Genomic DNA, 23275 nt, shown 5'->3' with positions numbered 1-23275 from the left:
GGGGGAAAAATGACCAGAGAAGACTGAGATGTGGTTACACTTCCTTTATTGCTGTGGAGATATGATGTTGCTGATGGCAATGATGCAAAGAGACGGGGAGAGCATGCAAAAAGAGCCACAAAAAGCACACCTTGACAAATCAAAATACGTTGCTTGGATGAAACTAGGGAAGAACACACTGAGACTGCCACTTAGTAGATACCTTTTCTTATCCCACCAAAAGGGTCCTTATTCGGTTCATAGGGCATCCTTCCCATCATATCTGGCATGTTCATCCCTTGCTGGTATGGTGCATTTGGCGTCATGGAGTTTCGCTTCGGGAATGCAGAATCACTTACATCAGAAAAGGGATCGTGCACACTAACTGCACTGTTTCTAAATGGACAGACAAAATGGAGGCATTAATGTCATAGGAACACATGCAAGAAATTGTGATACCAGACCAGACTATGGTCCTTCTAGTGTAGTATCCAGTCTTCGCTAGTAGCCAGCGCCAGATGCCTCAGAGAAAGGTGTAAGAAATGCCATAATAGACAATTATGGCATAACCTGCCCACAGGAAAAGTTTCTTCCTACCCCTGCTTTTTCCTTAAGCATGAGGGATTTTTTTATCCAATCTAATGTGAATGTGCATATTGCCATTAGTCACATAAAAGTCCTCACCTTTTTGGAATCCAGATCAACTGTTTGCCTCAATACCCTGAGGCAATGAGTTTCACATGTTAATTACATATTGTGTCAAAAAGGTATTTCCTTCTATCAGTCTTAAATAGAGTTATCTTTCAATTTCACTCGGTGTCTCCTTGTTCTGGTATTATGACAAAGAATGAACAGCAGCACTTGATTTACCTTCTCAATACCATTAAATATTATGGACCAGCAACAACCTTTGTGGCTTCAGCTAGCTTTATTATAAAGCCCTTATAAACATGGCTTGAAAAACTGAGTTGCTCTGAGAACTGCCACATTTATTCTGAAGGCAAATGAGAATGTTTTTACAAATGGGAAAAAAATTAATCGAACTGTTTGAATGAGAGGTCATTAAAAAAGGTTTGCTACTACCCCTTCTATCTCTCCACATAGTCAGATCTCTTTGAAAACTTGTGCACCGATTACAGCTGAAGACAAGAGACTATAATTAAGCAAAGTTGTGAATGATTTTGTTGTGGATAGTCTAGATCTCAATCCTGCTCCCACTGACGCTGCTGAGAGTTTTTTATCATAGACTTTAGTGGCAGAAGGATAAGGCGCTGTGTCTGCACAAGAACATTACCCTTGGCTGGCTGACTGCTGCTTAATAAAAACACGAGGGTCCTTCTCTATAGAACAGAACGGTCCTCCTGCAGTTACCAGCTAGTTGATAACTAACAGAACTCTCCCTTTAGCTCAGGGGCAAGAGACTGTATGGTTAGAAGTGAAGGAGCAGGGTTTTAGTCCTTGCTCTGCACATGTACATGGTTTATGATGGAAAGGACCATTATAAAGATGATCATGATCCCACTTTCAACTCAGAAAAATCCCCATGTTCTCAAATTTTAAGGTTAAGTATCACTGACAACTGAAGCATTGATTATCAATTCAGGAATTCTGTTTTTTCCAAATGTACGTTATTACAGGAATAGAAGGCTGATAACCATAATTGCTGCAACAAAATGACCATGCAACGATGGAAAGAACAAACATACAAAAAGCCTAAATCTGCTTTTCTTTATACAAGTGACACCCTGATGGCACACTGTTCTACTCTATGTAGCAAGGGTAAGAAAGGTGAAATGAAGCACTGAGTTTTCAATACCTGCCGCCCTGCATGGGCGTCATCTGTCCATGAGGTGTTGATGCTGGTGTTGGAGGCTTCAAGTCGCCCGGCACTTCTGTCATGGAATTACTACCAGTAGACTGGGGAGTCTGTGGACCTTGTAGGGAACCAGAATTAGCTGGCAGATTTAATATAAAGACATATTAGATATATCAAGCAATGTACTAGGGAAGCAGCAATCATCAAGGAGAAAAGAGTTATTTTAAAATGAGTCTTCTACTCTGCTTACACACTATGCATTTCAATATGTCAGCCTTCCTGAGCATCCTCTGAGATTGGTATATTCAGTGTTGTACTATCCCCCATCTTTTCTAGAACTATGAATTTAGTCCAAGGCCTAAAGCAACATGAATGGAAATCATCTAGGCAAAGGAGGACCTTTAATTTAAATAATAGGTCAGAGGGTACCCCGTTCATAAAATGACATAACTTCATCACATAATCAGTACCACAATACAAATATTTATATAGCAACTTTCACCCTGAAGGATTACTTTACTAACTCAACTGATACATAAACACTATATCAGGAGAACTTCATAATTTCATCTACCAAAAATGTGGCAGCCAGTTAACAGTGCACAGCAACCTTACACAACCTATAAGATAAGATGAGAGAAATACTCTATGGAAAGAATCCTGTATCCTTTTTTAAATATAGAGGGAACTTTAGTTAAGAAGAAAGCAATTACCAAAAATAGAATTTGAACAGAACACTGTGGTTAACTCCTCATATCTTGTGAAAATAGCAACAGAAAGTTTAACAAGTGTTAGAACCTTGGTTTTACACATCATTCAAACATGATCACTAAGAGTGGAATATACTTCAATATACTTCAGCTCTTGAAGAAATGACATAGGTAAAGCAGTCTGCGAAGCACAGTATGAAAGGACATTGAAGTTCTTTGCTTCCACTCTGCACTTTCATAGCTGGTATTCTGCAGATGTCTTCCTCTGAACCATTTATTTCAAGGAAAAGGTATGCCCATGCTTAGTGTGTATGTCTAGATTAGGTAACTCTGCAAGGCCACCCATTTCATCTGCAGCTGCACTTGTACTGAGATCTCAATGAGGGATGGAGAGCATTTGCACCGCCAGCACTCTTTCACCTTGTTAAGTGGCTACATTCTTACTATAATTACAAGGAGAGAGAGAGAATTCTGTGAAGAGCTCTATTCCAATGAGAATGAGCAGTTATATATGGCCCAATTAACTGAAGATATTATACAAAGCTGGTGATGGAATACATGCACAGTGTACCTTTTAAGTAAACCTATAGATACCCTTTTAGCGTTAATACCAGACGGACATTTTCACTGCATGAGATATTAGAACATTTTCCCAACTAATTGAGTTTTAGAAATCTGCTAGATGAGACTATACAAGTCCATGTATAAGCTATGGATCTGATTTGCCAAGCCCCCCTATTGACTTCAGTGGGAGATCCACCTGAGGGGGGCTCGCAGGATCAAATCCTTTAATGTAATTGTTGTAAACAAAGATTCACCACAAGGAAAAACACAGAACTCTAGAATATTTAGAAAAAAAATCTTAACTTAGCCTTAACTTTGCATTGCCTGGGTTTTTTTTTCCTAGCTGGTTACAATCTGTCATGTAAACTCTTCCTAGCGCCTGGCCTGTCTGCATGTGCTCAATGACTAAATGACAAAAATGTGTACACTGCTGCTAGGAGAAACAACAGAAGGAGGCAGCCAGGGTTAATCAGTTCTGATTTCTGGGAAGGGACAGTGGGTCAGAGTTGGCCCCAAATCCTAGGAATCACATCATTTTGATGGATGCAGCTCACTCTTGCTTGAAGGATGCCTTGCTTCGGTTTGCTTCATTCACATTTGTATTGCATCTTGCCAGTATCGGGAAATAATTCCTGCTCCTGAAACATCAGGACCTTTGCACAGCTTGTTTCATTAGTCCTAATGATGCTATCCTTGGTCCTCAACTTTCCCAACTGTATTTGGTTTATGCCCATATAGTAATGAAGTTCTAAAAGCTTTTAAAAATCACTGAGCCCATTAATATATTAAGAAAACCAAAACAAACACAACACAAAACTCATGTGCAATTAACGTTACATTTGACTGGGAACTTTGGGTACATCTACACTGCAAAAAACCCCAACTCTTGTGGCAGCAAGTCTCAGAGCCTGGCTTGCACTATGGGGCTAAAAAAGAGCAATGTAGATGTTACTGCTCAGGCTGGAGTGCGGGCTCTGACACCTCTGGAGTGAGGGGGGGAGGTCTCAGAGCCCAGGCTCCAGCCTGTGCCTGAACATTTACACTGCTGTTTTTAGCCCTGTAGCATGAGCCCCGCGAGCCTGAGTCAGTTGACCTGGGCTTTGAGACTCACTGCTGTGGTTTTTTTTGGCAGTGTAGACATACCCTTCGGGTGCTACTGCAATACACATTTAAATAATAATACTAATGAAAGTCACCATGTGCGTACACAACAAACCCTTTGACTACATAAAAGAAATCGAGTGATTCAGCTGTCACACACCCTTCCCCCTCCACCTTACATCTCAAAGTATCCACTGACACCAGGCAAATTCTACATTACTTCCCTGAAAAGTGAAAAAAACTGAAACTATTTCTGAGTTAAGTTATACAGATTTTTAGAGTCAATATACTAGAACCAGGTAAGCATCCTAGCACGGCCCCATGCTATTTACTATAAAATACAATATTGCCTCACCCGCTATATTTCAAGCTTCTCTCATGATGGGCCATTAAGTGCCAATTAAATGTTTCCCTAACCCACCCTGGGCAAGAAGAACTTAATTCAGATCTAAAAAATAAAGCTGACGGCAGTTAAAATATATTTGCAGTATTTATGGGTTGCATAAATACACCATATTTTTATTATAAAATAATAATACTCTGTTTTATAGTATTTCCTTATATAAACATGTCTGACTCAAAAAATCAGAAAGCAAAATGAGATACCCTGCTGAGAACTTGTAAGCCAAATTTCTACCTGCTGGCTGTTTTAAAAAAATGAATGGTAACAAACAGCTGAAAAATGTGTTGTACAATAGAAATGCCAATACCAGCACAGTGAATGCAAGCTTCCCGAAATTACTTTGTCAATGTGCCTCGACTTTGACCTGGCAGGAGCACTTCTAGCGATGTGTCTGTGCATTACAGTGTCTGTGCCTGTTAGGTTGTGGGGTGCCTACAAGGACATAAGTGTGTGTGATGTGGATCCTGGTCCACTAGAAAATGGACAGAGAACAACTGGTAGGCCACTGAACAGTTAATCTATGGTTTTTGAAGAGTGTTACTGTACAAAACACATTTTTCATAGCAGAAAAATCTAAGCTCCTCACTCAAAACAATGGTTATTATAGTCATGGCAGACAGAATTGCCTATTATTAAGGTTGCCCGACACTTCTCATTATTATAAGTCCCTGTTTTCAGCTGCATATAACTTTACCAAACTTTAACCATTTGGGCTGAAATTTTTCAGACCAGGTATCTGCTTCCGGATGAATTTTTTGTTTGTAAAGTTTCAGTCAAAATGGTTTAGTTGTTTCTGGGAATAAAGCTAAGGAAAAATACATCGTTTTACCCATTAAAAAAAATCTGGCAAGTATTCTTACAGAAGCTTTAGTGCACTCATGCTTTGGAACATGGACTTTAAATCTGGTGTGAGGCGATCTTTGTGTCAGTAGTGTGCCTTTTGCTGCCTTTGTGAAAGTCCGCCCTAGTCCTAAGCCTTTGAAAAGATCAGTTTGCATATGCTCAGGAGTGACTTGCTAGACCACAGCTTAACTCCCCCAAGTTCCTGTCTGCACTGAGCATGCTCCAGTCTGGGGCTGGGGGGGACTTTCCCTGCAATTTCTGCTCCTGGTTGCTCTGGGCTGTGCTGGATCTGGGTCTGGGCTTGGAACAAACAGCAGCAAGTCCATCTCTTCTGTGCTCTCAATGCTCCTCCTGCTGGGCCCAGGCAGATGGGGAAGTTGCCTGAACTGAATGAAGAAAGGAAAAGACCCAGATCAGGAAGGATGCAGGGGTAGTAGACTGGGACAAGGAGCCTGGGAGGGGGAAGACTGCAATTGGAGGCTGGTGGCGGGAGAGAAGGGTCTGGCGGTTGGGGGGAAGATTAAGACTTGCTGAGCAAAGAAACTAGGACTGAGACCCAGGAGAAAACAGGGGTGGGAGGACTGGGAACCAGCAGGTCAGGGGACTGAGTTTGTCTGAGGGATTATGGGGGGAGACTGGAGCTAACTGGGACTGGGAATCAATGGGGGGGAGAGAAGTTGTTGAGGGGGAGAGACATAAGATGAAGACGGTGTGAGGAAATAGCTAGGACTGGCTGGGAAAAGAGAATGGGAAGAGGAGCTGGATGTTGGGGGACACTGAGATTGGATGAGAAGCCAGGGGAGGGAGACTGGGACTGGCAGCTAGCGGGAATGTGGAAGTGACTGGACATCAGAGGAAAGGAGATGAGAGACAGACTGGATGAGGAACTGGGAGAGGCGAAACTGGGACTGGCTGGGCAAGGAGACAGGAACTAATGATGGGGTGAGTGAGACTGGGATGGGGAGTTTAAAGGGTGGACTGTCTGGGTAATGACACCGAGACTAGGATGAGAAGCCTGAGTGAAGATACCGAGACTATCCGAATAAGAAAAATGGAACTGGGACAAGGAGCCAAGGGTAGGGAAGAGACAGGACAGGAACAGCGCAGAGGGAATGCAGCAGAGAGGGTCAAGGCAGAAGAATCTGTGCCCGCTACAGCACATTCCTCTCCAGAGATTGAAATGGAGCCAAGATTCCTGAGTCTCATTATTCCTCTGCTGTTGGCAAATATCTGTGAAACCAACTGGCAACATAGAGGATGACAACCTACTATTGCTATCAGTTATTCCATTAGCTCAAGAGGTCTGTTAGATAGATCTAAAGGTTTCAACTGCTGATGAACCACATGGGTGTCAATAGGACACCACATGATGGAACTTATTTTTTTTTTCAGTTTGCTTTTTAAAAAATCTTAGGATTTACACACAAAAAATCTTATGTTAAAAGAACATTATTATTAAGGTTGCAAACTCAAGCACTAAGAAGTTAGGAAATGCCAGAATTGAGGTTGTCTGTGCTATTTAATTGGCCCCTTGTGCGTACGCATTATGATACAGTCTTTAATTACATGATCGCGTACAATTTTTCCACAAGACCCTTGCCTCATTTAGTGCACAGGACTGACATACTCTGGGGATGAATCAGCATTGTGTAGCGAGGGAGACTGTTGTGTGTAGGACCCTTGCCTCGTTTACTGTAGAAGTTGGAAGGTATGTTGTCAATGAGGCAGGGGATTACAGCAAGAGAAAGAACTGTCTCATACTTAAGGCAATTGAATGCTGTCCTGGGAATTGGATTCTATCCTTGCCTGTATCAAACAGTTACTATGTGATGCTAGGCAAGTCACTTAAACCAAACTTTTCATACGTGTTCTTCATTTATTTGGTCTGAGACCCTGTGGTTTGATTTGCAGAAGTGCTGTGGACTCATGATTGCAACTGCAGTCAATGGGAGCTGTGCTTTGAATATATTAAGTGCTATATAATACTAAATACTCTGAAAAATCACAGTCCTAGGTGTCTCAAATTAGGCTCCTCAGATTAGTGGATACTTTTGACCATGATCTCTCTGTGTCTCAATTCCTCCCTGTAAAATGGGATAATAACCCCTCAGCACACAAGGGTTTTGTGAAGACAAATTAATTAATGCTTGTGAAGCACTCAGATATTATACTGATGAGTAACATAGAAAAGCCTATGAGGAAATTAATAATTTTGTATTCAGAGCAGTAAATAAGGCCTTGGGCTACACAATGAACAAAATACTGAACTGGAGGAGAAAACAAAATATTGAATAGCTGCTCACTAAGTGATCAATGTCCTTTCTGCGCACTGAATGAGGAATGGGTCCTTTGGGAAAAAACAGTATGATCATGTAATTAAAACACTGTACCATAATGCATACGCACATGGGGTCCGAGCTAAGGCTGCACAGGCAAGCTTAACTCTGGCATTTTCTAACTTTTGGGTGCTTGACTTTGCCATCACAATAATGTACTAGGTGCTGTGCAAATGACTGGAAGGTATGGTCTCACATGTATGTCTATATAGTCTGTTAACATATTATTACACATATTATCATTAGTAATACTTTTCCAGTTAGAAATCATGAAACTAAACCCTTTTGTCTGTGTGTCAAAGCTGCTACCTGCTCCTCCTTCAAATCTCTCCTTGCATCCCACTTTTGTTTAGATTTTCAATGCTACGTTTTTTTTTCTGACACTGTTTACATCCATCAGCTTATGTAGCTTATCTTTTTGTTTCTATTCTAACTGTTTAAGTTGACTGTAAACTTCTTAAAACAGGGATCCTGTCTTGTTACTTTGTCAAGTCCTACATAAGCACTCAGTACTATAAAACAAAATAACAACAACAGAGAAATAAAAAGAAGGAAACAGACAATTATTTGAAGTGTTTAAGCTGTGCATACAAGACCATACAGCTGACTGGCGATGGCCAGAAAAATACTTCTCTGTGTCTAGTCAACTAGTGTAATATGTGATTTTTCAACATACAAAAAAGCCCGAGCAGCACCTGCCTTATAGGTGCCACCGCAGATTTTAAAAAATTGAAAGAAAATTGTCTGAAAGCAACATTTTCATCATGGCATTCTTCACAGCCTCCTACATGGACCAATTTGCTGCTAGCTGCATGAAATTAGCACCTCAGTGGCTGCTTCCTTAAAAGGCTTGCAATGCTAGGGAGTGTGGTTTCAGGAAAGACCCTTTATTTACAATAGTTCAAATGTGCAGTTAATAAAAACAGAAAAAAATTCTTCCTCTTGCCAGAATTATTTTTCCTTCAGGGAAAAAAAAAAAAAAAAGCAACCTCTTGAAACTCCATTACTAGGAGGCCTGACATGCTCTCTAGGATATCCCTACCTTTTGCCAGAAGCTACAAATGTATACGCTAAAGTAAACAATGGAAGGGTTACTGAAGGTTAAGTACATTCACATACTTCAGACTGAACAGCCAGACGCCACGCTGGGAAGATAATTTACACAGTATGAACCCAGTGCCCTAATTCTGACTAGGGTGGGGGTGGGGAGGGGAGAGTTAGTCAGATATGCCACAGGTCTACAGTGAACAGAGGTCAATCAGAGGGCACCTTTATTTATAACCCAGACCCTTTTCTCATTTATCTTCCACTGGGGATTCCCCGGTTGGCTACATGACAGGTTTTGTGACATCACCTGTCAGATAATAATAGAAATTCAGTCAGCCACCTGCCAGTAAAGATGGATGGGTTTTTGGTTACAAACTTACTAATTGAATGACTGGCTTTTTCCCCCCGCCTCCCCAAGTCTTGTCTCTGCTGCCAAGGAAACACAGAGAACAGGCTGTTGGAGCTCTGTGTTACAACAGAGCACAAACTTTCACAGGTTTGCTATCATATGATCTCTGTGACACCGACAAGACCAAGGTCTTGTCTGGATTTTATTCAGGAGTGCCCCAATCTATCGCTGAGTACTGCCCAATATTCACTAGGTGCTATGCATATGACAGGAAGGTATGGTCCCACATATATGTTTATATATTTTGTTAAGATACATTACACATATTATCATTAGCAATATTTTCCAGTTGGAAATCATGAAACGGAACCCCTTTCCCTGTGTGCCAAAGCTGCTACCTGTCCTCCTTCAAGTTTCCTTACATCCCAATTTTGTTTAGATTTTCAATGCTACGTTGTTTTCTGACACTGTCTATGTCCATCCATGAGCTAACCCACAGCCAATTCCAAGCCAGTACAATAATGAGTAATAGACCCCAAATACACAGGCTAACAATGGCCATCACTTCCAGATTCATGTGTACCCAAATGATCTATTTATTGTGGCTAACAGAATTTCTTTTCTGATCAAGACAAGAATCTATAGTCTCAGAATGGAAAACAGATCATATATGTTGGAAGCTTTTTGCAATTTGCCTCCTTATCATAATGGCCACCTTGTATTTTCAATTTAGGGTTTTCCACAACATTCATATATATTTTGGTTAAGAATATCAGAACACTAACGAGCTTATGGCTGCATGGAACACTTTGTCTTCACAAGAATCTCCAAAAAGCATAAGCATCCCGGATAGAACATTTATGAGGGTCTTGCTATTTCCTAGTTCTTGTTTGTCTGCAAGAAGCAGCTCCATGACACGTTCAAGGCCATCTCTTTTCATTCTGAGTGGACTGGAGAAGTTCTGACAGTAGCATACATCCAACTCATGCTTTAAAATGGACAATTAGAACAAAAATAACAGTAAGTTGGCTGAGGTGTGTCTGACTCTGGCCTCCATTGAACAAGGCCCACTGACCTACTGCTTTGCTGAACTAGTCCAACTCTTCCTTTGGAGTTGCTGGGATATACCTTGAATTGTCACAGGCAGCACAGACAGCTAAATTCTACCTTCAGTTACCACCCATCCTCACTGAAGTCAATGGGGTTACAAGAAGTGTAAGTGATGGTAGAATTCTGATCCCCCTACCTCCTTATGTAAACCATTGGGCTAACTCACCAGCCTATGTACCAAAGAACACTCTTCAGTCACAGGATTTCAGTCCCTTTACTTCAGGACTTTGGTTGTATTTCTTCAAAACAAAAACTGTCTGATACAAGTTCAACATACCAATCATGTGCTTTCTCCTGACCCAGGGTCTTCTACTCCCTGAAACTCTTACATTTCTTCCTAGCCTGCTCCCTGCAGGATTCCACTCCACAGGCCATCTACCAGGGAGCAGCATATGAACTCTGAGCTAACTCCACCAAGGGGCTGCAATGCAGAGCATTGCAAAACATAACTCCTAGGCTCTCTGTTGCCTAATTAGAGTCCTCAGCCCCAAGTTAGGTGCCCAGGCTCTGCATAAAATGCATGGGGCAAGTCAGGCACCTAAGAAAGGGAGCCTCAGAAGCCAGCACACTGAGTGGGGAGCCACCTAAGCTAGCCGGGAGTGAAATGCAGAAGAAAAGGGCAGGGCTTGAGGCCCAAATTCACAAAAGTACTTTGGCACCTAACCCACAGCAATCTAGGTACCTGACTGACAGGCCAAGGAGGTGCCTGTCTATGCTGGAATTAGATGCCTGAGGCAGTTCTCCCTTTCTCGAGAGAGAGAGAGACTGACTATAGCCCCAGGTCAGTCCTTTCTCAGAGGAGAGTTTGACTTTATAGCCCAATGGTTAAGGGCACTTACTGGGGAGGTGGAACACTCAGGTTCAAGTCCAGGCTCCAAATAATATTTAATTATTTATACACAATGAAACAGTTCCAACAGGAGAAAAGAGAGAGACCCCACTCAGAATACTCGATAGCCCAGTGGTTAGAGCACTCACATGGGAGACCTGAGTTCAAATCCCTGTTCCAAATCAGGTAGACCAGCAATTTGATTCTGGGTCTTGCACATCCCAGGGAAGTGCTCCCTGGCTACTGGGTATTCTGAGGACAGACTGACATGCACATGCATGAAAAATTCCTGACTTGCTTGCCCCCAGTTGTCTTTTGTGCAAGGCCTGATCCAACAGGCATGCTCAGAGATATGCTCACTGGCTTGAGCCCTGCGAGTGAATGACTCATTTGAGAATCCTGCTGGGGCTTAGGCATGAGTTAAGGCACGAAGCAGTTTGTTAGTTGTGGGGTAGCCATAGGCCTTAGGTGGTTTGGCAGTTGCCCACCAGAGGAAACTTTGATGCCTATCAGAATTTAGGTGCCTACAGGGTAGGTGGCAGCTGAGTGGTGCTTTTGAGAATGTCAGTGATACCTAAATGTTGGAGTTCAGTGCCTAGGTACCTTTGTGGATCTAGTCCTCGGTTCCTCCCCTGACCCAGAGACTCTGGCAGGATCCTTTCTATTGCCTGAACCTCTTCTTAGCAACTGAGCTACTTGCTGGTTTCATGAAAACCATGTGATCTTCAAGCTATCCAGGGCCGGCTCCAGCTTTTTTGCCGCCCCAAGCGGCGGAAAAAAAAAAAAAAAAAAAAAAAGAGCCGTGATCGGCAGCACTTCGGTGGCAGCTCTACTGCGCCGCTTCATTCTTCGGTGGCAATTCGGCGGCCGATCCTTCCCTCCCAGAGGGACTGAAGGACCCACCAACAAATTGCCGCCGAAGAGCCGGACGTGCCGCCCCTTTCCGTTGACCACCCCAAGCACCTGCTTCCTGCCCTGGTGCCTGGAGCCAGCCCTGAAGATATCACCTGAACCTCAGACTCATAGAATCAGCTGCGAAACAGGTGATTTGTCACAGGAGGGGTTTAAGCCCAATTCCCTTAAGGGCAACCCTACCCTTCTTCATCATGTATTGATTTAGGCATCAATATTGCAACTGGTTCTGTGTAGCTTAAGCAGGCTTCAAAAAGGCTGTTATGTGCAGGCACACGGGTGTGCCTGCACAGAACCAATCTCATGATGTCTTAATGTTTAAAAGCAAGAACCTTTTAGTCTACTGCTTCCTGTTCCAGTGGGCTCCTGCTCCATTTGCAAGTCAAAGATGGATGGATTACCTAAAGTACATCTATAATCCTACTGCTTTTGTGCAGTTAAAACATTAATGTTACCATAAACTGAAGAAAAAGAAAAAAAAGAGCCAACTGTTAAGAGAACAGGCCCTGTACTTTCTGCAGCATCTATAGCTCAGCGGGATTTCATGTACTAAAGCTGATACACACTGGGAAAGCCTTTTTCCACACAGAAGTGCAGCCCATTCAGTGACACAAGTTCTTTTCCAGCAAACAAAATAAACCTTGAGATCATTGCTTGATTCCTCCCCTCTTCTGGTCCCTATGTCCAGCTGTGTTTTTATTTTGGAAAAATAGTTTCAGTTCTGCTCCCAGACATCTTGTTTGAACTGAACGTAGTGTTATGATAAATTCAAACTTGGACTTTGCAGTTTTCATTTATAGTTTCAAGGTGCACATGGAACTGCAGGACAGCCCATGACTTTTCTCTGCTTTTGTTCAAGGTCTGGATATTTAAATCAAGATTCTTTAACACAAAATTCAGACAGTTTTATGATGATTGTTCCTGAACCACTAACCAAAATTACTGAATGGCAACATTGTAAGAGAGTTAGAGAAAGGAAGAGGGAAGCAAAATATTTATTTATTTTTAGTTTTGCTGCTTAATTAAAAAAAAACATGTTCTTTTCCTTCTCCCTAATGAGTCTAATGGTTTCAGCTCCATTTACTGGCCCTTGCTGCAGGTGATGCAGCCAAATCCAACAGCTTTCAATTTTTAATAAGGATGCATGTGCTGGCTAATCTAAACTCCCTCTAGGGAGTCAAATACTCTAACTGCTGCTCTTGTTTATAATACGTGGGCCTTCCCCCCTGAACTTGTTTTTCAGAGTAACATGCTTGCTTTATACATTAAATACCTACTGATGGGGTACATGATAACCTTAAGTATTTGTAAGGTATAAACATTTAGGGTGTTATACAGGGGTGAACATAGTGGTGATGGAAGGTAAATTTGAACTGAATATCAGGAAAAAATTCATAACACTGAATTCTATTAGACTATGGAAGGTCTCTAGCAGGAAGCAATTTAAGGGCACGTCTTCACTACCCACCGAATCGGCGGGTAGCAGTCGATCTATTGGGGATTGACTTATCGTGTCTAGTGAAGACGCGATAAAATCGATCCCCGATGGCTCTTCCGTCGACTCCGGAAATCCATCACGGCAAGAGGCGGAAGTGGAGTCGACGGCGGCACGGCAGCGGTCGATTCGGCGCCGTCCTCACAGCCAGGTAAGTTGACCTAAAATACGCCACTTCAGCTACGCTATTCATGTAGCTGAAGTTGCGTATCTTAGGTCGACCCCCCCCCGTAGTGTAGACCTAGCCTAAGCCCTATCACTAGAGACATTTACAATACTGGACAAAGCACCACAGTGAGCATCAGAAGGAATAACCCTACCTGGCAATTGAATGTAATTGCATGACTTAATAGGTCTTTGCTATTTCTAATATCTATGACAGAAGGTCACAAAATAAGGGGACAGCTGTCTGGTTTCCTCGCTCTTCTCCTTATTTCTGGCTGCTAAGAGAAATCAAGTTATATTAAATACTTTCCTAATTTCACATTTCCATGTAAGCAACTGTTGTCGCTTTCACAGGAATGATACTATGTTGCTAATGGGAAGAGGTGGCCTGTGTAATAGTGAATGCCCCTCATTCACTATGTATCTATGAGATCATTGTGTATTAAAAAGTACTCCACACCAGGAAAGAGTCTGAGAATCCCATCTTTCTGATTCACACTTAAAAAGGTCTTTGCCCTTCTGTGATTCCATGCAGACAGAAAATAGTGCATACCAATTAAAAGTCCTCTTTTCCTCTTCTGCCTGAAGCCAAGAAATTAAATACTCCAAAAGGCAACAAAACCTTCTATTTATTCTTTCACATGCTTAACATGTTACTCCTCTACATTTCTCTAGCTTGAATGTCAATCATGGTTGTCATTTTACGAGTCTTGAGTTGAATGCAGGCAGAAAAAAACAAATCTAACTCTCCTGACTACTTCAAGCAACATACTGTACATGAAGATTCATTAACCAAAATCAACATTTCGACTGCAGTGCCCATCTACAGCTGACAATAGGATACAGACCGTGCTGCTAGCACTCAATCTAATACACAGGATTAGCAACAATGGCAGAGGAAAGTGACGTAATCTAAACGACAAAGCTTGATACTGTACTATGGGTGTTCTCTAGTCACTCAACTCTCTTCATTTGCCAGGCATTTCAAATAAACAGTAGTGGAGCAGCAGGCTGAGTTCCATTTATTGGGCCAAAAGCTGCCATTGTTACTCACACTGAGTAGTTCTTTTACTTGCCAGCAGGCCCATTGAAATTTGGCTCCAGATTTCCAATAGTTGAAGTGTGGATGGGAGAATCCAGCCTTTCCTTACTTTATTTATTTATTTAGTCCTGGGTATCTGATGTCTTACAGAGAGCAAATGCAAGGGATGGAACATCCCTGTAGAACACTGCTGTTATTATTTCCATTTAACAGTTTGATCGTTAGAATGCTTGTATTTTTCAGACAGAGACAAAGAAATGCTTAAAGATGTGTGGGCATATACACATCTCTGCAGTCTACCCCTTAGAGTTAACTTTCATACTGTCTTGGAGCCAGTTCAGAACACATAGGATCCCCAAGGAGTATTTTTTTAGCTAGCTTATCTAAGGTTAGCAAGGGATGCTTCTAAAATGTTTGCTGGGACAGGAGATTTGAGATGCAGGATGCAGTCTAGTGAATTATTGTATAAGAGGCTGCAGTTCTTCTACTTACCAGGAGATGGCGGCTGAATCTTAGGTTGTTTCTTAGTATCTCCAGTGCTGAAGACCTCTGGAGGGGGCTCCTCCCCTCGTTCTATCTTACACTCAAAGGCAAACAGGTACTGAATATACTGTTTTTTCAGGGAGCTGGCTGCGCTGCTTGAAGTGCCAACATTCAGGTTGGTTGCCAACTCGCGCCACTTCTTGTTTTTATTAACCTAGCAAAATAAATGGCAGAAGTATTGGTTTGCAGCAAGGCGGCTTGTTTAAAGCCAAGAGGAAAAAGAGCACTTAATGTCTTGGTTTACTTTTTTTATTTGCCTCTTTTAACTAATGCTCATTACTCCCCCACTCAGTAATGCACAAACAGCGTTTACAGTTATAAAACCATTAAGGAACCTGCTGATAGCTACATAAAAAGCTTGTTGAGAGTCTTCTGCATGGTGCATCTTTTAAATGCCTTGCACTCTTCCAAGGCTTGTGCTGTTCAGTTAGCTATTTATCTCCATTCAAATGCACACTCACTGACTCTCTCTCTGACACACACACACACACACACACCCTATTCTAATTAAAAAAGCAGCTTCTAAAAACTAATTTAAAAAGCAATAACAATGTTATTCTGCAGTTTAAGTGTTTCAGCACTGATATGAAAAACATTTCCTCCAGAACAGCCACCAGCTGTCAGGTAGTTTAGCCTGCAATTTCTGGTTCAAATCCTTTCACTTTAAGGCTTCTTGTGGGATTGATCAATGATCCCATTGCAACAGGAGATGCAGAGTCAAGTGAGGCCCCTTATTAATTAAGACAGACTTCAAACACACTGGAACAGTGCAGTAATGTTCTGTATTACAGCTCTGCTGATACAAGCATGCCATTGGGGTGAGCCTTGTTTTGCTGCGTATGCCAGAGTACTGAAAGCAACTGTTCAAACTATGCTCTTAGGTTGAGGCACACTGGATTTGCCACATCAGATCAGACCATTGGTCCAGCAGGGGAGGGAGAGGGGGAGCTTACTTCTTGAATGCTATGATGATCAGTTTACGTCCTGAAGCATGAGATTTTATCACCCTATTTTAGCTTAAATAGCTACAAAGTTTATTACTGGTCATATCTGTTGCCAACCCTATATGCCAGCCAAGGAGATATTTATATAGTTTTTATCTTTGTGTTCAATAACCCCTTCACAGCTGCCAGATAGGATGGTTCTCTTGGCAAAAGAGTTAATTACATGCAGACTGGCCTGGCTGAGTGAAGAGTTTTATTTTCCCTGTGTATTCCAGGTACATCTGGCAGCAATCCAGGAGTCAAAGAGAAAGTGATTTTCATAAACTGGCACTTTTGAGACTTAAATCCCCAATCACACAGCCCTTTTTTGCCCATTTACTTAGCACTACGTGGTATACAACAAACACACTGCATAATGCACGCAGAAGTACTCAGTGCCTAAATGTCCAGTGTATTGGCATATAAAACAAGGCTGCCAACAGCAGGTCTACCATGGCTTTGGAAGAGGGAAGCAAAGCGCTATTTGGTGTACCTTGAAATGCAATGCTTCAGGAGGATAAATACGCACCATCGCTGCACATCTACATCCTGTCACTCAGTGGGCAGAGATCATGAAACGTGGAGAGCAGTGGTAGGGGCAACTATGCTTTTCAGGTGGGCACCATCCAACTATATTTAAATAAATCTCATTAGACGAACATGTGCATTTCTCTGTAGCCCTAACCAGAGAATACATGTTAACACGCCCACAGTGAACAATCAACCTTTGTAGCCTACAAACCTATAAATCAAGTTCCTTTCAAAATTGTATCTAAGTGGGACAGCATCTCCTCATCGGTAATAAATGTTGGTCCATATTGGAAAGTAAGCTTGGGCCCAAAATGTGTGGTTTTTTTTTTAAATAAATAAGAAATGACCCTTGTTATAAACAAACATGCAGGCCTTTTTAGGATTTCAAATTTCAACTCCCACTTATATTTAATGGTTTAATATTAACCAATTGTGCAGAAGCATTCGAGCCTCTGTAGACACTGAGTCAAATGCTGTAGCTAGACTTAAAAAGAGGGCTGCAGAGTGTTATGACCAATAATAAAGTTTGCAAGTTCAGGAAAACTCCGGGGCACACATCAGCTGGTCATTGCAAAAGTCAGGATGGAACCCCACCTTTCATCCATGGACAGCATTTAACAAGTGGCAAGGTGCAATACATTAGATTTTTCTACCTTCCTCTGCGGCGCCAGTTAGCATCACTGGACTTGAATGACCATGGTCTAATTCAATATGCTATATCATGCTATGCAGAGTACTACTGTTAAAATCAGCAGTAATCACTGTTGGAAGTGGGTTTCCAGAACTGGCTAGGTGGGAGCATTACCAGGGGTTCACTTTCCATGGGCCCAATTCAATTTAACATACTTCTGTTTTCAGATTGTGTGTTTTAGTGTAGAGATCATGTGTATTTTAGTTACATCTAACTCATAATTTAGAGCCTAATCCTGCAAAGTACTGATCACCCTTAATTCAGTTCGAGTTGTGAGCTCTCACCATCTCACAGGAAGCATTCAGCACACAGCAGGCCTGGGCCAGCAAGACAAAAAGAAGGTTTTGAATCCCAAATCCAATAATGCTACTACTTAATATTTAGTATCTACTCTAGTGCTTTACCCTTTCAAAGTGCTCCACAAACATTAAAGGATCAATCCGGCTCTAAAGACATGAATGGGATCGACCCTAAATAAGTTAATGTTCACAGCATCTGTGTGAGTCAGGCAGCTATTACTAACCCCGATTCGCATGTGGGAAAAGAACATCATATTCTTTCACCTGTGACATCACAGGCCTCATATTTACTCTCAGTGGGAAAGACAAGGTTCAATGCAGCAAACTATATCTCTGACTTCTACCAACATCTTTTTTATTTGCAGCCTCTTCCCCAATTTACCTTCCTGCCTTTAGGTTAGGTTTCCCCATTATTGATTATTATTGTATTTATATAGATTGAGACAATGCAAGACATGTGGTAAATATTTTCCAAACATAGAGGAAAACACAGTCTCTTCCCAGCTGAGTATACAATCTAAACATACAGAGGGAAGAATGGTTTGGGACAGACTGCTTGCAAATTACATACTCCTACCACTTCCTAAGAGATTTGAACCGACTTTTCCTAGAGGCACTTCCCTGTCTGAGATGGATGGATTTCAGGCGCTCTCTTTTTTTCCATCTCTAGAACAGCTGTTTTCCATCACCTGTTTTGATCTTCTTCCATGTTTCTAACCCTTCTCTTTAATCCAATGGCCATCTCTTCTGATTCTCTCTTAGCACTACTAGAGTGCCCTTGATCAGACAGCAGCCTAAGCTCCCTTGACACTAGGCAATTTAGAGCCACACTGTGCACTATGAGAGCACTAGTGCCGTCCAAAGTGAACCTCAGGGCTTGTTTACATAAACCCTGAGTTCATGGCAAGCTGGGGTGTAAACCTACCCCAAACTAAGCGCCTGTGTGGACCTTGCCGCTGCACACTAAAAATTCAAACAGAGTTGAAACAGGAGTAGATCAAAGCATGCTACAGATCTTTTAGTATGCAGCAGCAGGGTCCACACGGTCCATTAGTGCATGGCAGGTTAATTTGGGTTAGATTTACACATGAGCTTACTTACCTTCAAACATTAGTTATACTGAAACTTCCATGTCTTTTCCCCCTTGTTTTCAGGGAAGAATTTGTAATGCTGCAACTAGCAGAAAATATTCTAGGAGGAATGCAGGGCTAAGTTTTTGGATGGTCTAGTTTCATCCACTTCCACTCACCTGTGCTAAACCTCCAATCTCTTTGACACAGACATAAAGCCTGAAGAGGTCCAGTGGCTTCTTGCCTACAGCTGGCAGACTGGCCACAGGCGTTCCCCTTTCTTCCATGAAGGTGAGATATCGATCCACCCACATCTTGCGCTCTGGCTCACTTCCCAGCTCATAGACTTTTGTGATCTTTTCTCCAGTTGTGGTGGAGGAACTTGATTTCTAGAGCACAAAAAGAAAAAAAAAGAGTTGGGGGAAGGGTGGGAAGGAAAGGGAAAAGAAAGTAAGATACTCACAACATTGAAAAAGAGAAGATGTCAAACAAACTAAAGCTATCACACAACAGTCAGGAATGAAGGCTACTAGTTCTGGCACAAACAGTACATTCTGTCCATATACTGCACGTTACATGATTTTAAATAAAGGGCCCAAACTCCCCATTTTCATTATTTTCTTATGTTTCTTTCATTGATCTGAGCTTTGGATCCCAGAAGGCAAGTTTCTCATGATGCCTCAAGTCATTTAAAAAATATCTAGTTTTTATATAGTGCTTTTCATCCGCAGATCTCAAAGCGCTTTACAATTTTAAATGAAGCTACATTAAAATCGGCCTCTTCTGAACAACTTGTAATAATACAAAGAACACCCTGAAAGAAAGAAAGAAAGCACCAAAATGCTCCATCAGAAGAGGAATTTCTGAAGAAACAGCTCAGAGCACAAGCTAGGACAACCAACCTGTTTTGTGAGCAGTGTTGGAATTGGACAGGGGTAGGTGATTATGTCTTACCTACTCTTCCCATCATGGCTGGCTAAAAAAAAACAAAAACACAGAAGAGGGAGCCTACTGTCATTTTCTCATACCAGCCAATTTGAGTACTGGTCATGAGTAACCACTCTCTTCACTTGCAAAGGTGAAAGAGAACCACAGAGTATAGCCATCACATGTATTCGGTGTGTGGAGAAAAAACATACATAGCACTGGTGAAAATTAGGGGTATAAACAGAAGCAGAGCCCATTCCAAGTAGCTGGACCAGGCAATGGGAAAATCCATAAAAGCGGAGGGTGGGGGGAAAATTAGTTCTCCCTCTGTTGAGTAGTAAGAATGGAACCATTATGTGGCTACTCCTCTAATTTTAATGCTAGCAAAGCCTCAGCGTTCCTCATCCCCCTCCCCTTCCTTACAAGGGAAGGGAGAGGAAACAGCTGGTGGATCTGCGTAGAAGTGCATCCACCAGACCCTTTCTCCACACCTTTGCTATGCAAGCAGAGACCCCTGTGAGCTGGGCTCTGTGACTCACAGGGATTGCACCCCACTCACGTGTAGCTCTCTCAGTAGTGTCCCCCTTCCACACAGTATAAGTGCTCTGGGTTCTGCTGCAAGAGGGCTCTCTGCTCCTACAGAGGAGGGGAGATGATTTGCCCCTTAGTGAACTTGGGGTTATTCAGAATTAGACATGATCGGGACATTTGGACACCAAGCTATGTGGGAAGGAGATATTCACATGACATTATGGAGAAGGAAATGTATTCTGTATATATAACATATCTGAGGTGTAGCCCCAGCTGTGGTAAACACACTTCACCATCCTTGTCCACCCATTGCCCTTCCCCTGCTTAACTTTTCTCAATTTTTTTCTTTTTGCCTTTTAGGGTAAAATATTTTAAAATAAGCAAAAAATTTTTTTTGACTGATCAGCTCTAAACAAAATTCCCAAATGTACTTTGGGACGAGTACAGAACGATATTTCTGTTGATCACATGGTTCTGAATGGGGCCTGGCACTGTGGCACGATGCAACATGTAATGTGGCAACATGCAGCTTTCAATTACTTTAGCCTGTTGATTACTGTGGTATTCAGAAAGCCAGTAATGGTTCGCATAAAGCATTGCCACCCATCACCTTGTACAATTTGGGCTGGAAAATCTGAAGAGCTCCAAATCTCCCTCTAGTCTCTGGTTGAAACTTGACAATGTTGGGGAAGAGCCAGGAGGGAAGAGAATCAGAGCCAAGAGGATGTGACCCTGCAGTTCCATTGTTGTTGTTATTTCCAGTGAATGGATATTAATTTTAATTAAATAAATTGGCTCATGAAAAGCTCCCCACTTTGCTAACTGAATTTCTAATTTCTTCAGTTGTAATCCTCCCTACTGATATGTAATATTACCTTTCACATTTTAAAGTTAGAAGGTGCAATATTGAATTTAGTGAACCAAATTCAGCTGTGCTGCAATTCTCCCGGAAGTCAATGGAGCCAAGGCTGAATGTGGTTTACTGGTTTTAAATGGAGGGAGGCGTGTGCACTGGCATAAGGCCCGTGGATTAGGCTGTTAAAGCACAAATTTAACGACTCTGTATGTGGTTGTGATATCAGTTCTGTAACCGAAATTGCTTCATCCCACGCATTTAGGAGCATTGTGTTTTTAAACAATATTTAACCAGTGAACTGTTTTTACTTTGAAGATTATTAAAATGGAAAGGAAAATTAAAAAGAGAGGATGGACAGTAAGTGGACAAGTCATAATCCTAAATATTTTATTCTCAAATAGGAACCTAGGGATGAGCATATAACTCTGAATAGCAGAGCAAAGTGGAGCTACAGTGCTACCCACTTAAGTAAAGAACAAAATGATTCTACCTTTTACCAGCATTAATTTCACAGTCTCACATTTGTGATATCACAGACACCTTTATCTATATTCTAGGCAGGAAATACAAGGTTTTATATAGCAAATTTTATCTCCACTTACATCTAATGTAGGAGGTAATAAACTAGTTTCTATTATGCTTTTATATGAGTTCACCAGTAGAAGAAAGTTCAGGTTTAATATTCAAATGAAAGGTTTTACATTATAAAATTCTTCTTCTTTTAAACCAGTATCACTGCAAAATGTCAATTGGTTTACAGTCTTTCATACTGGGCTCTTATACTATCTCTGTCTCAAATTATGTTGCTTTTCTGTAACATGGCAGCAGGCTCCAAAATGACAGCATGATTTAAAAAGTTTTCACAGTTTGCAGAAGGTAAGAAGTGCTTCTCACTCTGCAATTTTCTTTTAAAATGAAACATTAACTTTAGAAGAATGCACTGGGGGAAAACAACACCCTTTCCCAAAAGTAAATGTTTTTTTTTCTCTTCTGCACTACTATGTGCAAAATGACAGATTTTACACAAGCTTGTGCACACACTAACACAAACTGCTGTCCTGTATGGCCAGATTCAGCCTAGAGCAGGTAAATTTTAAAACGTAGAAAATAGGGATTTATTTCAGCATAACTACTGACTAACTTAATTAAAGTGGGAGTACCAGGCAATATTGGAATAATAACAAATATCCTACATTTTTCTTTGTGAGTGCATTTACGGTCTGATTAAAATAACCAATAGGGCTTAGGCAAGCTTGTCATACTTAGCTCTATCACCTTGCTTCAATTCCCCTGTAATCCTAACCTCTGCTACTCTAGCCCCAGGACTTTCCTGTGAAGAGATCCTGTCATGCCAAAGTGGGTGGTGGCTTTTGAAACAAGATGAGAAGAAGCAAACTCATTTACATATTTAATTTGTATATTATTTATATTGCACCAAAACATACACTGATGCCTCATAGAGCAGTAATCTACCACACTTCCTATGGTCAATCTGCAAGAGTCCTTCAGGCAATCCAAGGTATCTGCTTGATAGTTCATTGTCTCCTACAACAATTCCTTTCAGATTTTAGCTGTAGGTAGTTATCTCTGCTTGCATCTGTGTATGTGTGTGTAAAACACAGACTGATAATCCCACTTTAAGAGTTTGTTAATATTTATATAATAATAAAGACCTATTTTTATTATATACCCACATGCGCAGGCACACACACACATTCCACAGACTGCAAATCTCTCACTGAAAGCACTGTGGGAAAAATGTACAATTCAACTATCTCTACTGTAATATGTAGATATATACAGTGAACAGTTTCAGAGCATTTTAAGGGGATTCAAAACCCTACTGTTTTAATTTGAGTCACAATGACCCTGCTCACAGTCTCTCATATTGAGACTCTCACATATTTTCATATTCTATTTTAATTAATTTTTAAGCCATTTTGTTCTTTACATAACTGATTACAGTATAGCAATGCCACTGTAACTATCCAGCTGGAGAATCCCACAGTACATATCATTATACAGTCTCTTCTCTGCATCTTCTCCCTCCACACTTGCATAAAGGAATCACTGAATAAAATGACCCACTCTGCTGGTGCGGGGGTACTGCAAAGCTAACCACAGACCATGCTCACCGTTGCCC

At 41.5% G+C, this 23275-nt stretch overlaps 1 protein-coding gene across 27 annotated transcripts in view; it reads right to left on the bottom strand.

Annotated features, from left to right (window-relative positions):
- Positions 1-23275, bottom strand: part of ARID1B (AT-rich interaction domain 1B) — a 399185-nt gene that overhangs the window by 17953 nt on the left and 357957 nt on the right. For all 27 annotated transcript variants that reach the window (XM_065590368.1, XM_065590370.1, XM_065590348.1 and 24 more), the window contains 4 exons: positions 18998-19207; positions 15194-15398; positions 1796-1934; positions 203-375 (listed from right to left, as the gene is read on the bottom strand). In XM_065590368.1, the coding sequence (XP_065446440.1) occupies positions 203-375; positions 1796-1934; positions 15194-15398; positions 18998-19207 (727 nt within the window). The remainder of the gene's footprint in view (positions 1-202; positions 376-1795; positions 1935-15193; positions 15399-18997; positions 19208-23275) is intronic.

The sequence above is a fragment of the Chrysemys picta genome, chromosome 3 (genome assembly GCF_011386835.1).
Source record: "Chrysemys picta bellii isolate R12L10 chromosome 3, ASM1138683v2, whole genome shotgun sequence".
NCBI classification, from domain to species: Eukaryota; Metazoa; Chordata; order Testudines; family Emydidae; genus Chrysemys; species Chrysemys picta.
The sequence above is the reverse complement of the archived record's forward strand: the minus strand, read 5'-3'. Positions and strand labels throughout refer to the sequence as shown.